Below are 14,214 nucleotides of genomic sequence, written 5' to 3'. Positions count from 1 at the left end.
AGGAAAAACTCCGGTTTTGTGTAACCTCTATGGAGAAATCCTGAAGAATCTGGAGCCGCAGTGTGGAAAATTCCTGCAAAAACAAGGTGATCGCTCAGTTTTTCACAAAGGAACGAGTGACTGGCAAACCGTGTGCTGATAGACCTCCCTTTATCTGGCCTGGCGGGAGCCAGGTGTGTCTGAGCCTAGACACCAGAGTTTACCTGTGCCCAAGTCACTTGAGACCATGCGACCTGAGGTGTTCCTTTTCCAAAGGGAAAACTGAATGATACTTTGTAGAAGATGCATCAGGCTCCCTTCTTGAGAATTAGCATGTGCTTCAGGAAAGCCTTCTGAGGCCCCTCTTTGTGGAATTTAGAATAAATTTTAAAATTTTGAATGAAATGACCTGATTTAAAGAAACCATCAGGTGGAACCCTGTCTCAGCCCTCTGACTTTTCCCTGAGTCACTGGAAATGTGGCCCCATTGTAGCCACTGTCTCCACCGGACTCCATCTTAACAAGTGCCCTGGGGCTTGGAAGCCTCCCGCAAGCACCTAGAGTTTTCCCACGGATGAAGCGTGTCTTGCGTCAGGGTGGTGTTGTAACTCCCCTGATCGGCTGCTTTAAAATTGTGGCAAGCACTGCAAGCCTAGCACTTGGTGTTCCCGGGTGATGCTGTGGGAGTCCACGGTCCCCTGAAAGCGGCTGTTGATTCTCCTTTTGGCACGTGTTCCCGACAGCGTCTGCCAGCCTGCGTCCCAGCTCTGGGGTTTTGGTGGGGACTGCGGGCGGTTTCTCTGAGACGTAGCAGCCCATGGCTAAGCCACATCCCAAGTTATCTGAAGGATCTTGTGATGGAAGAAGAGCATGAAGCAGGGTGTGCTCACATGTGTGTGTGCATATGTGTGTATATATGCACGTGTGTGTGCGTGTGCAGGTGTGTGTGAGGCATTCTGCCTCTGGCAGCCAGGGTACAGTGTGCACAGTGAGGACTAGTGGGTTTGTACACAGCCTGGAGTCTGCACAATAGCTTCCCAGTACTTTCTCACATTGGATTTGGCACGCGTGTACTGCCCTGACTCCTCCAAGGGCCTGTGGAATTTTCCGGTTTTCCTCAGCACATCTGTGGTGTTCATCAAGAATGCCGTGTGGAAGGGACCGAATCCAGCCTGCAGCACCCCCTCCTCAGCCTCCTGCAGCCTGTGTGTGCGCATCCCGTGTCCTTATGGCCCCTTCAGCCACTTCTGTCAGGAGACACCCATGCTTGTGGGCACTCACCTACAGGCTGGCCCAGGCACCCCTGGGGGGTCTAGGGAACACCCGTCTTACACCACAGGCTTAGTAGACTGCCTATGTGGTAACTGCCTGTCAATTTGTCTGTTCTGCACCTCACTTTCCCCAGACTATGAGCTCAGTGAGGGCGGAGGCCGTTTCTTCCTTATGGTTGCTCCCCAGGGCCTGGCCCCTGGCCAGTGCCTGGAGAATGTTTTTGTTGTGGTGTATGAGGTGGGGGCGTGTGGTGCTTGGCCAGCCCGCTGCTCCTAAGGTCTCCTCAGGATCCCCCTTGGCCACAGCCTGACTTCTTTCTAGCCCAAGATCACTGCCCCTCCCTGCGCATGCATAGCATGTGTGAGTTCCAGGCCAGGACACCACCCACAGGAAACAAAGTGGCCTGCAGAAGCCGGGCTGTCCTCAGAGCAAGAATGCCTGCCCCTGAGCAGTCCCCCACCCCCTACCTCCTGTCGCATCAGCACCCTCTTCCCATCTCTTCATGGACACATGGGCGGATGTGTCCGGTGGTATCCCCCGTCAGCCTGCAGGCTCTGCGACGGCAGCGCCGAGTCCTCACGCCCCTTCCTTCTGGTTTTCACTGCAGGTGTTCGGCTTCTTCAAGGGCATGTCCTTCCCCCTCGCCAGCATTGCCGTCTACAACTCCGTGGTGTTTGGGGTCTTCAGTAACACGCAGCGGTTCCTCAGCCAGCACCGCTGCGGGGAGCCCGAGGCCAGTCCTCCCCGCACGCTGTCGGACCTGCTCCTGGCCAGCATGGTGGCCGGCGTGGTCTCCGTCGGGCTGGGAGGGCCCGTGGACCTCATCAAGATCCGGTTGCAGATGCAGGCACAACCGTTTCGGGACGGTAAGAGGCCAGGGGAGCGGAGGCTGGTGTCTGGGACTTGTGGCCCTTTCCTGGTTTGTGGGATCTGGGACATGGTTGTTAAAATCCTTTTATTGAGCAAGGCATCTACCTTGTCACCTAGTAGTGCGTAATTACGGGCATACTTCGGAGACATGGGTTCGGTTCCAGACCACTGCACTAAAGCAAATAGCACAATAAAAGTCACATGAACTTTTTGGTTTCCCAGTGCATTTAAAGTTACGTTTAGACTATACTGTAGTCTAAATGTGCAATGGCATTATGTTTTAAATATATATATACCTTAATTTAAAAATAGTACTAAAAATTATTGACAATTATCTGAGTCTTCAGCGAGTTATAATCTTTCTGCCAGTGGAGGGTCTTGCTTTAATGTTGATGGCTGCTGACTGATCAGGGTTGTTGCTGCTGAAGGTTGGGGTGGGCTGTGGCAATTTCTTAAAATAAGACAACAATGAAGTTTGCCACGTCCATTGACTTCCTTTCACAAAAGTTTTCTCTATAGCATGAGACATTGTTTGATGGCATTTTACCCACAGTAGAACTTCTTTCAAAATTGGAGTCAGTCCTCTCAACCAAACCCTGACACTGCTTTATCAGCTAAGTTTATGGATATTCTAAATGCTTTGCTGTCATTTTAACAACATTCACAGAATCTTCACCACTAGTAGATTTCATCTCAAGAAAAACATCTTTCTCATCCATAAGAAGTAACTCTTCATCCGTTAAATATTATCATGAGATTGCACCATTCAGCCCCATCTTCAGCCTCTACTTCTCATTCTAGTTCTCGCTTTTTCCACCACATCTGCAGTTCCTTCCTCTATGGAAGCCTTGAAGCTCTCGAAATTGTCTGTGAGGGTTGGGGTCAACTACTTCCAAACTCCTGTTAACATTGCTATTTTGACCTCCTTCTGTGAACCCCAAATGCTCTTAAGAGCATCTAGAATGGTGAATTTTTTCCAGAAGGTTTTTCAATTTGCTTGGTTCAAACACATTGGAAAAATCACTATCTATGGCAACTATAGCCTTAAGAAATATACTTCTTAAGTAATAAGACTTGGAAGTCAAAATCATTCCTTGATTCACGGGCTGCCGAATGGATGCTGTGTTAGCAGGCCTGGAAACAACATTCATCTCCTTGTGCATCTCCACCAGAACTCTTGGGTGATCATATGCATTGTCAATAAGCAGTAATATTTTGAAAGGAATATTCTTTTCTGAGCAGTAGGTCTCAATAGTGGACCTAAAATACTCAGGAAACCATGCTGTAAGCAGATGTGCTGTCATCCTGGCCTTGTTGCTCCTTTTCTAGAACACACAGGGCAGATTGATTATCATTCTTAAAGGCCCTAGGATTTTTAGAATGGTAAGTGAGCACTGGGCTCAACTTAAAGTCACCAGCTGCATTAGTCCCTAACAAGAGAGTCAGCCTGTCCTTTGAAACTTTGAAGCCAGGCATTGAGTCTCCTCTCTAGCTATTAAAGTCCTGAAGTCATCTTTTTCCAATAGAAGGCTGTTTTGTCTACATTGAAAACCTGTTGTTGAGTACAGTCACATTCATCAATTCTCTTAGCTATATCTTCTGGATAACTTGCTGTAGCCTCTACATCAGCACTTGCTGCTTCACCTTGCACTTTTATGTTATGGAAATGGCTTCTCTCCTTAAACCTTATGAACAAACCACTGCCAGCTTCAAACTTTTCTTCTGCAGCTTCTTCACCTCTCTCCACCTTCAGAGAATTGAGGAGAGTTATGCCCTTGATTTGGGTTAGGCTTTGGCTTAAGGGAAAGTTGTGGCTGATTTGATGTTCTATCCAGACTACTCAAACTTTCTTCATACCAGCAATAAGGATATTTCACTATCTTATTATTTGTGTGTTCATTGGAGTAGTGCTTTTAATTTTCTTCAAGTGTTTTTCTTAGCACAACCTGGCTAACTCTTGGGCAAAGGAGGCTTAGCTTTTGACCTGTCTCAGCTTTCAACATGCCTTCCTCACTAAGTTTAATCATCTCTAGCTTTTGATTTAAAGTGAGACATCTATGAGTCTTCCTTTCACTTGAACACTTAGAGGTCATTGTAGAATTACAAACTGGCCTAATTTCAATGTTGTTGTGTCTTAGGGAACAGGGCAGCCTGAGGAGAGGGAGAGAGATAGGGAATGGCTGGCTTGTCAGTGGAGCAGTCAGAACAACCATGATTAAGCTGACTCTTTTATATGGACACAGCTTATTGTACCCCAAAACAATGACATTAGTAACATCAAAGATCACAGATCATCATAACAGATATAATGATTATGACAAGGTCGAAAATATTGTGAGAATTATGAAAATGTGACACAGAGATATAAAGTGAGCACATGCTGTTAGAGATATGGTGCCGATAGCCTTGCTGGACTCAAGCTGACCACGAACCTTCAATTTGTAAAAAATGAAATATCTGTGAAATGAAATGAAGTGAGGTACAATAAAACAAGCTATGGTTTTATTACTATTTAATCCGAAGCAGTAACTGTCATTGATTAAGCATTTGGTATGTGCCAAGTACTCGCTAGGACCTTTGCATATGTTCTCATAATTCATCTTGTAACAATTCTGTGAGGCAGATGCTGCTATCTCCATTTTACGGATGAGAAAATAGGCTCCCAGAGGTTAAGATAGTTACTCAAGAACACACGATTAGCCACTGTGAGTGAGAGCCACCAGTGAGAGTGAGGCATGGGAGGTTTCTGCAGGCAAATATTGCAGTACCCAGTGCAAAATGCTAAGGCCGCTTGTTCAAAAATTATGTCATATTTTACAATGGCAACAGCAAAGCACTAAGCCAAGCATGGTGCTTGTGTGAACACATTGGTCTCATCTGCACGAAGCTAGCCCCAGCTGAGTTGGGACTCATACACATGTATGTCTCATCCAAAAGCCCAGAGTCCCGACCTCACCTGGCCCACATGCCAGGAAGTGCAGCAGGCGAGGCCTTGCTCCTGACCACCCGTCTCCTGCCCTTACCCACCCTTGCCTGTCCTTCAGCCCTTGCCTTTCCTGTTAGACCTTCACTTCTTGTGTGATGTAGCCATTTCTGCACCACAAACCTTATCTCTCATTCCTCCTTGCTGGGAAAGAGTTTTCTGCGTCTTTCCTGGCAGTGGCTTTCCCAAAGGAGGGTAGAAAGAACAGGAAGGCACTTGCTGTGCAGAGCAGAGAGAGTGCCGGCTCCAGAGGAAGGATAGGCTTGCAGTAGTAGGAGATGTATTTCAGTACCTTGAGGTACTTTGATTCTCAGCTCTACCACTCAGTTCCCTGTCTCCTCAGGTTAGATTACTGCCCTTCCTGAGCCTCATGCTCCTTTTCTGTGTAATGGAAAGGCTGGACCCATAGTCCTTTCCTGTGTAATGGAAGAACCGGACCCAGAGTCCTTTCCTGTCACCTCAGACATCTGATGGGGCTGACAGTCTCCAGCTTGATCTTGGCCCTTGTGGAGAAGACTTCTCTCCCTGGCAGCCTTCTGAGTAGCCCCTGTGTGACCCCTCTGCCCAGGGAGGCTGGGTTTCAGCATGTATCACAGCCAGAGTCCCAGCAGCTCACTCAGGAACGTCCCAGCCTAGCATCCCCTGCCCCAGCCCCGGAGCTGCCCAGGACAGGGTCTGCACACGCTCTAAGCATGGTGCTGCTGCTCCTTGCTGGAGCACATGGAGGGCCTGAGGCCTGGCTGCCCCAAGGCTGTGTGTCACATGCTCCAAGGCTCATGGCCACTGCAGCCCGTGGGGAGATGCAGGAAAACAAATGGGGCCATCAGGGAGACACAGGGCCGGCAGATCTTCACCTTCATCTTCAGCATATCGAGTCATGTCTTGGTACAATTCAATTTGATTCAAGGGTGGCACCTCTGAGGAATGTTTGCTCATCTGTCCCATCCCAGAGGCATAAGCAAAGATGTAGAGGAATGAAGGCTGTCATGAGCAGGCTGAGAACCCAGGCATCCAGGCCCCTGTGCTGGCTCTTTGCTCTATCCTGACTGCTACAGAAAAGCTTGCCTTAGGGGAGAGGAAATCTCCATACGTCTTAAAACTGTTTGGGGTTCGGGTGTTAGAAAAGGCTCAGCAATGAGGGTTTTTGGCTGCTGGAAGCAGCCCCGCCTCCTTTGCCACCTGGCACCTTATCCCTGGAAGGGGAGGAAATGGGGGTAGCTTTGCAAGTATCTGTTTTCAAGTATCTGTTGGGGGCCCTCAGCCAGCTGGGATACCAAGGGAGGTGTTTCCCAATAAATACTTTCCTTAAGAAGGTCTGGGATATTTGAAGGGTTTCTTGACAACATTTTGTTCTATCCTCTGTCCTGCCCACCTCCATCCCAGCTTTCCCTGTACAGTATGCTAGAATGGTGTCATACCAGGCCCTGAGTGATAGGGGATCCTGAAGCCAGGCTAGAAGCATTTGGAGACTAGAGGAAGAATGGGAGGCAGCCAAGGGAGTGGCTGAACCCAAGCATGGCCTCCAAGCAGGGTGCACAGCTCCTGGCCAGTGTTAGGGAGCTGAGCAGCCACCATTAGCAGCTGCCAATGTGACATGCTCACTCTATGCCAGACACCACGTAAGGTACTGTCCCCCCATCACCTTCTTTAATATCTACCATGACAGCATGAGGCAGATATGATTGCCATCTCTGTTCACTTATCTCCAAGATGATAGTTATGCACCTACTGGGTGCCAGGCACAGGGCTATGTGCTGAGAATTCAGTGGTGAACAAAAGACTGCATCCTGTCTCTGTTACAGTGCCGCATCCAGCTGAGAGCCAGAGAGGAACTGGGTCCCTACAAACCATGATGGTAGGGAAATACAATGGGCTCTCAGGCTGGAGTCAAGGAGGGCTTGGGAGCAGGGTGGGAGAAGGGCTGGGAGGAAAGCCTGGAGGTCAGGGCCGTGCACCTGCCCAGGTAGTGCTGAGGGCCACTCAGGTCTGCCTTGCCAAGGTGTGGGAGCCTGGGATATGGCCTACCTGGGGCCCTTCAGATCTCCCATCAGGGAAGTCCTTAAAGGGATCCTTAAACGGCCTTAAAGGGCGCTTTACCACCTGGCACCTTGTCCTTAAAGGGCCCTGTCTTTTGGGGAAGCCTCTGAGCAGTGAGAACACAGGGACCCTGTCCCTCCACCATGGGGAGGCGCTGACATGCCTCAGGATAGGTGAGATTCCCTGAGCCTCTTGTATGGCAAACTGCCCATGGCCTGTGGCCTCAGGTTGTTTACTCGTCTGTGGTGCCAGAAGGAAACCAGTTCTCTTAAATAAACCCCCGAGGCAGCAACAGAAAATGAACATGTGTTTGTTCTGTTTTTCCCTGTGTGTCAGGAGACCGGCCTTTTGGGAGCTTGGAGAAGGCTCTTAGTAAGAGGCATGGGAGGTTTCTGCAGGCAAATATTTCTCAACCCTGCAAAGCTTTGAGCCATTAGAACCTGGGCTCATGGACTTAGCACAAAGAGCAAAGCCAAAGCCAAAGATGGTTCACCAAGTGAATGGAGGGAGAATAAAAGCCAAGATTGGAGGACCCACCTCTGCTGTGCCCCCACAAGTTTCTGTAATCTGGGCTGAATAAGAATGGTCTTGGCAGTAGTGGCTGAGTGGCCAGTGTTTACTGAACCCTAATTGTGTGCCAAGCACTATGCTAGGAGATTGGCATATGTTTAATCTTCACAACAACCCAATTCCTGGGGATTTACTATGGGGAGACTGAGGAACAGAGAGGTTTCATACCCTGAGGTCCCTCCCTTAGTGGGAGGTGGAGGAGGTCTGATTCAGAGACACTGATGCCATCTCTGCTTTTGCCCCAGGATTTTTAGAAGCTGAGGTTATGACAATGTTGATAACATTAGGCCACCTGGGCCTTTGCACAGAATTGTCATGCACACAAATAGCTTCAAACTTTAGGGAGAAGTGAGCTGGGAGCATGTCTCCAAAATGACGTTGTCCAAGTAATGGGCACAGCTTGTGGGGTCCAAGGGATGGGTGTGAATTCTGTGGGATCGGGCTGCCCCCTCTGATCTCCGTTGCCCTCAGTTGCTTGCGGGAAGGACTTTGGTGACAGCAGGTGCTGGACAGGATCAACTACTGGGGAAGGGAGGGGAGGCTGACAAAAAGTCACCAGGCAGTGTTTTCTGCCAGGAATCCCTCCAGAAAATGAGAAGGAATGTGGTTTTCTTCCAGTTGCTCCTCAGGAACCCTCTAGGCTAGAGATAGAAAACTCAGAGACTCATCAGGAGGGAGCTAACATACATGTAACCTATATTAGTCCTTTCTCTTGCTGCTAATAAAGACATGCCTGAGACTGGGTAATTCATAAAGAAAAGAGGTTTAATTGACTCACAGTTCCACATGGCTGGGGAGGCCTCACAAACATGGCAGAAGGTGAAGGAGGAGCAAAGTCACATCTTACATGGCAGCAAGCAAGAGAGCGTGTGCCGGAGAACTCTCCTTTATAAAACCATCAGATCTCATGAGACTTACTCACTATCATGAGAACAGCGTGGGAAAGACCCCACCCCCATTACCTCCTACCAGGTCCTTCCCATGACACACGGGGATTATGGGAGCTACAATTCAAGATGAGATTTGGGTAGAGACACAGCCAAATCATATCACCTCCCGTGGCATTGTAGTAAATACAGAGTTTATTTGACACAAGGCCAGCCACACCACGTGGGAGACAGAGTTATTCCTCAAATCAATCTCATAGGAGGCTTATAGGTTAGGGCTTTCTCAAAGGCAGTTTGTGGGAAGGGATGGAGATGGCTAGGCAATGGGTGCTTGCTGCTGATTGGTTGGCATGCAATCATAGAGGTGTGGAAAATGGTCCTCCTGTGCACGTTGTTGCTTCTGGGTGAGGCCACAGGAGCAGGGTTTGTGGGTCCGGGAGCAGGGCTGGTGAGTTGGTGCCACTGGTGTCAGACATGCAAAAAGCCTGAAAAGATACCTCAAAGGGCCAATCTTAGGTTTCACAATACTGATTACTCCTGCAGTGATGTTATCGGCAGGAGTAATTGGGGAAGTTTGCATATCTTGTGACCTCCTAAATAATGGCTGGCAATCCTTTATGTCTATACCTTAGCAGAATTCAGCCTCCTCTCCTCCCTCTAGCCTGTTGACCTCTCATTACTTTTAGGGAAGGGCGATTATCATTTAAAGTATAAACTACATGTCTGGCAAAGTTAGCTCAGCCTAAGCCAAGAAATAATCAAGGCAGCTTGAAGGATAAAGTCAAAAGGGGGATTGGCTAGATTAGGTTGCCCCCACTGCCACAATTTTCTCACTGATCTAATTTTTGCAAAGGTAGTTTCATAAGTGAGAAGAGGTGTCTGGGGAAGTGAATCCTCTCCCATTTTTCTTGAGACCACAGCTCTCCTAACCTGTTTCATTTTTCCTTTTTTGATTGAAACCTGGACACAGAACATATTTTATCTTCTGCCTAATTCTGCTATTAGAAAAGCAGTAGTTCGAGCCTAATGTGTAAGCTTCAGTGTCTGAGAGGCGGTTGGGAGTGGTGGGGACTGTGGCAAGCTGGGCCCACATCCTGTCCAAGGGAGTGGCCACAACCCCATTTTAACTGACTGTTGCCCTGTGGCCTGATGTGCTTCGATCCTCTGGTTTTTAAGAGAAGGCAAAAAGGTAGATTTTTTCGTGAGATATTTTGGTTGGAATGATCATGTAATTCAATGAAAACCAAACAGAACACTATAGAGCCCAAGGCTGTGTGAATTGCATAGAATGGGGCTGGGGCTGGCTGCAGTCCTGTGGTCTGCGCCCTGGGTCAGGCCCAATCCCTGTGTTGACTATGCTCATGTGGGCATTTCTAGGCAGCCTTGGGCAGGGCTTGTGAAACTGATCGGGTTTTGTGGTTCTGCCTCAGGATTGCCAGTCCACTTCCAGGGTGATCCTATGTGATATGAGAGACAGTACTCACATACAGAAGCCAGGTGCCAAGAGGCCTCTGGCTTCTTCACTTTGGGACGTATGACAGGTGGACTGGTGGCCACATTGAGGTGAGAGCCCAGCTCAGATGGTTGGGGGACTGGCAAATATACAGCCAATGTATATTCAGCCAGCCCCTCCTGATTGTCTGTTAGTGGTGATCCATGGTTGAACATCTACAAGCTACAGAACATTGAAAGTAGAGGTAGAAAGCGCCCATTCATGCAATTACAAGTACTGGTAATATATTAATGTGTTTATTTTTGCATTCTGTATACATAGATTAAAGATTTTAAGAAGCTGTGATCATGCTATATGGACAATTTCATGTCTTGTTTTTAACTCAGCATTATAACAGAAACACTAACCATGTTATTAAAATAGCATATAATTTTTTTAATTAGATGGGCAATATTTAAAATGGATGTGCACTAGTCCATCAAATACACACGCACGCACACACACACACAGACACACACACTGAAAGGGTATATGTAGTATGGTAAGAATTAAGCTTCCAGAATTAGACTACCTGCTTCTAATTCTACTTCCACTGAACCCAAAAAAGGTTAGACAGCTCACCTAATGTCACCAAGCCTCAGTTAACTCATCTGCAAAGCAGGCATAACTATAGTAGCTACTTTATAGCTGGGATGCGATGAAACGTATTATACATGAAGACTTTAGCACAATGTCTGGCATATAGAAAATGTGAAATAAATGTTAGCTATTAGTAAATGTATTATTTAACAGTCTTCCTAATGGTGAATATTTAGGTTGTTTACAGTTTTTCCTCTTAAAAATAGTGATGTGATCAGCGAATATATTCATAAAGAGTTCTCTTTATTTAGGGTTATTTCCCTAAATGTGTGGGCTCTTTGATTCATGAGTGGGTTAAGGGGTGCGGCCATTTTTAACATTCTTGGTACATACTGTGAAATTGTTATCCAGAAGAGCTTTATCAAATCATATAAGAAGTTGCTTACATTTAAAGGGAATTTCCATTTGACACTGACTACCATTGCACAATAACCAGTAGTTATGCCCCATGTGAATGCTTCCAAATTAGCAGAGGTATTCTCCTGGGGCCTCTGCCACTTGGCAAGCAAGGAGACACTGGCCTGTGTTCAGTTGGATGTGCCTGTGACAGTAAGGCACCTGTGAAAAACCCTTCCTTTTAAAATCACTGCCCTTTGCATGGGCATGAGCCTAACTAGGTGGCCTGTTGAACCTGAGCTAGAAGTCAGGGCTGTGGCCCTGCAGACCAGTAGTCACTCTGCTGCCTGAGCTATGTCCTTCCTAGAAGTTCATGGCTAAAGACACTCACTCCTCCCCCATCTGGGAGTGTTTAGATCTGTGTTTCCATTTAAAGACTAATTAATGTGCAGATCACAAAGCCCTCTACATAGCAGGAGGTTGGAGTTGGGAGGATCAGGGAAGGACTGAACATTAACTCTGTGCTGACTATCCTAATCATTGCACCAGGCCCAGCTGGAGGCAAGGAGATGAGTGTTACACCTGTTCGAATTCACTGTGAATTGTTCATTCACAAGCATTTCCTGAGCCCCTGCTTTGAGGCAGACACAGTGGGTAAAGAAGTGTTGGAAGCCCCAGCCTTCAGGGTGCCCACAGTCTGGTGGGGAGCCAGATGTGTGCTTCAATGAGAAAGGCCTCATGAAAATCTTTGGAACCCCTGACTCTGGCTTGGTGGATCAGGAAGCCTCCAGAAAGGAAGAGGCCGTTGATTGGGTCTTTTAGTTCTATGTAGCATTTAGAGATGGGGACAAGGGATGGAGACATGTTTTAGTACTGTGGGAACAACATAGGGGAAGATTTAGTGGCAGGAAAATGTAGGCACATGGTGGGACAGGGGAGCCTTTGGTTAGCACAGACAAGCAATGCAGGGATGGTGGGGGTTTTGGAAGATGTGGAGTGAGTTGGGAAGAGCTTGGATTTCTTCGCCGAGGATGGGCTTAGATGATATTGAGCAGGTGGTGAAGCATTTTGGACACCAGAATGATGCAATCAGAATTGTGTTGGAGAAGAGAAAACTGGCCTCTGGAAGGGATGGAAGAGTGGTGGGAATTGTAGAAGTGGGTAGATTGATTTGAAGGCTACAGCCACAGACCCAGGGCCCTGGGCTTGGGAACAGAGACAGGTGGCAGATGCAGAGGCCCTGATGATATAGAAGCAGCAGGCCGAGCATTAGGCATAAGCAGGAGAGAGGAAAGTGTCAAAAATGACCAAAGACCCCGAAGTTGGATGACAATGAGACAAGTGGAACCCCCCACACAGGGAATTAAGTAGCAAATGAAACATGTAAGACGGTTCTTGGCATGGAACAGGTAATCAATCAATGCTTACTGTGGCTACTGCTGGAGGGGCAGACTTGAGTGAGAAGAGGACGAGTTTGGCCTGGTCTCTGTAGTGTGAGGTGTCTGTGAGACTACACCTGGAAGCATCAGGGCTGCAGGTAGAGGCACAAGTGCAATAGGCATAGAAGTGACAGTCGAGGTCGTGACATTAGATGCAAACACCAAGCGAGCTGCAAATAAGGCAGAGGATGGCAGCAAAGAGAAGATTTAGTGAAGGAATTTGGGAAGGAGCAAAGAGTTACAGTGACACTAATAACTACAGTTAAAATTGTCGAGCTCATACCATGTATTGAGCTATACCACGTTAATGCCCATTCCATTATCATCACAGCAACCCTATGAAATAGGCCCACTTATCATCTTTATTTTACAGATGAGAAAACCGAGGCTGAATTACATAATTTGTCCATGCTCACATGGCTGTCCCTTGGGGAGGTGGGGAATTACCCCAGGCCGTGCAACTCTGTGACCCCTAGAAACTGAGTCCTGAGAAATTGGTGTTACTGAAGTAGGAGGAAGGAGTGTGTGGAGGGGAAAAGTGCTAAAGTTGGGGTTATGATGGGGACAGAGACAGAGGGCAATGGAGAAGGAAAAGGCGTTCATTTCCAAGTTGGGAGGGAAGAAGAAAGAAAGTAAAAATGCAGAGAGATTCTTGAGGGCAAGTGGGAGGAAGTTGAGGGAATTGATGTCAGAAGCCCTGGCTCCATCATACTGAAGACCATCTGGATAGAAAGGAATCAGAGTGTGGCCAGATTTGAGGTGAAGAAGGTCCTAATTTCTGGACATGCCAAGAGCAGACAAGCTGGGCTGGATGGTAACAGCAGAGAGGGTCAGCTGAGAGGTGGGTCTCAGCCACAAAGCCATCTGAGCCCAAGAATCTGCATGGTGACAAAATAAAGCAAAAACATTTCTCCAGTTTCCCTGAGTCCTCAGAGATGCCTGGCTGGGAGGTCATCAGCTGTACCTCTGAGGCCCTGAATGCATCCATTTGTCTCTTTAGCAACATTTTATTGCTACTTTGAAGATGTGTGGCAACCAAGGAAAATATTCTTCTTCAGGCAGGTTGACTTTGGGAAGGAACAGCAGATTTTCCAAGACTTTCCCAGTACAGGGCAGGGGTTATTGATGTTAAGATCCCTGAAGGGACACACAACCCTTAAAGATGAAAGCTTATGTAGAAAGGCAGGAACCCTTGGAGCATGAAAAGGGACCCAAAATCCTGAAGACAACCCAGGCCTGTATAGCCTGGGCCTTCTCAAGTAGGCTGTGGGTTGCCAATAGCAAGTGAGAGCTGGAGCAATGGCAGCCCAGGAGTGAAGGGAGGAGGTTTGTGGAGAGGCCAAGCATATGGCCATGCAGTTCCAAAGAAGTCCTTGTTCTGAACGGTTTGACTAGTTTGAACCCTTTGAACAGTTTGTCCTTTTCAAACAGTTGTCCCACACAGTTACCAGACATTAATGGTAGTGCATAATACACCATTGTGCAAATTAGGTACATTGGTGACACATGGTTTACTTAAAGCAATTGACAATAGCAAGTATTGTCCTGATTTCTGGACTTAACACCAGTATTGGTCATTCTTGGCCCCATGTGGGCAACAGTGATTTCCCACAGTAGACTTGGCTGCAGGCCACAGCTGCCTGAAGTTGGCAGGTCCAGCACTTCCAGAATCCAGTCATATAAGGACACGGTGATAAAAATAGGAATAAGAACTACTTGCCTTGAGTAAGGGACATTTGCACGGCATGC

At 47.6% G+C, this 14,214-nt stretch overlaps 1 protein-coding gene across 4 annotated transcripts in view; it reads left to right on the top strand.

Moving 5' to 3' along the window:
- The window catches only part of SLC25A48 (solute carrier family 25 member 48), a 53,872-nt gene that overhangs the window by 16,070 nt on the left and 23,588 nt on the right, over nucleotides 1-14,214 (top strand). For all 4 annotated transcript variants that reach the window (XM_030822805.1, XM_030822821.1, XM_030822814.1 and 1 more), the window contains exon 4: nucleotides 1,859-2,117. In XM_030822805.1, the coding sequence (XP_030678665.1) occupies nucleotides 1,859-2,117 (259 nt within the window). The remainder of the gene's footprint in view (nucleotides 1-1,858; nucleotides 2,118-14,214) is intronic.

The sequence above is a fragment of the Nomascus leucogenys genome, chromosome 2 (assembly GCF_006542625.1).
Source record: "Nomascus leucogenys isolate Asia chromosome 2, Asia_NLE_v1, whole genome shotgun sequence".
Lineage (NCBI taxonomy): Eukaryota > Metazoa > Chordata > Mammalia > Primates > Hylobatidae > Nomascus > Nomascus leucogenys.
The sequence above is the reverse complement of the archived record's forward strand: the minus strand, read 5'-3'. Positions and strand labels throughout refer to the sequence as shown.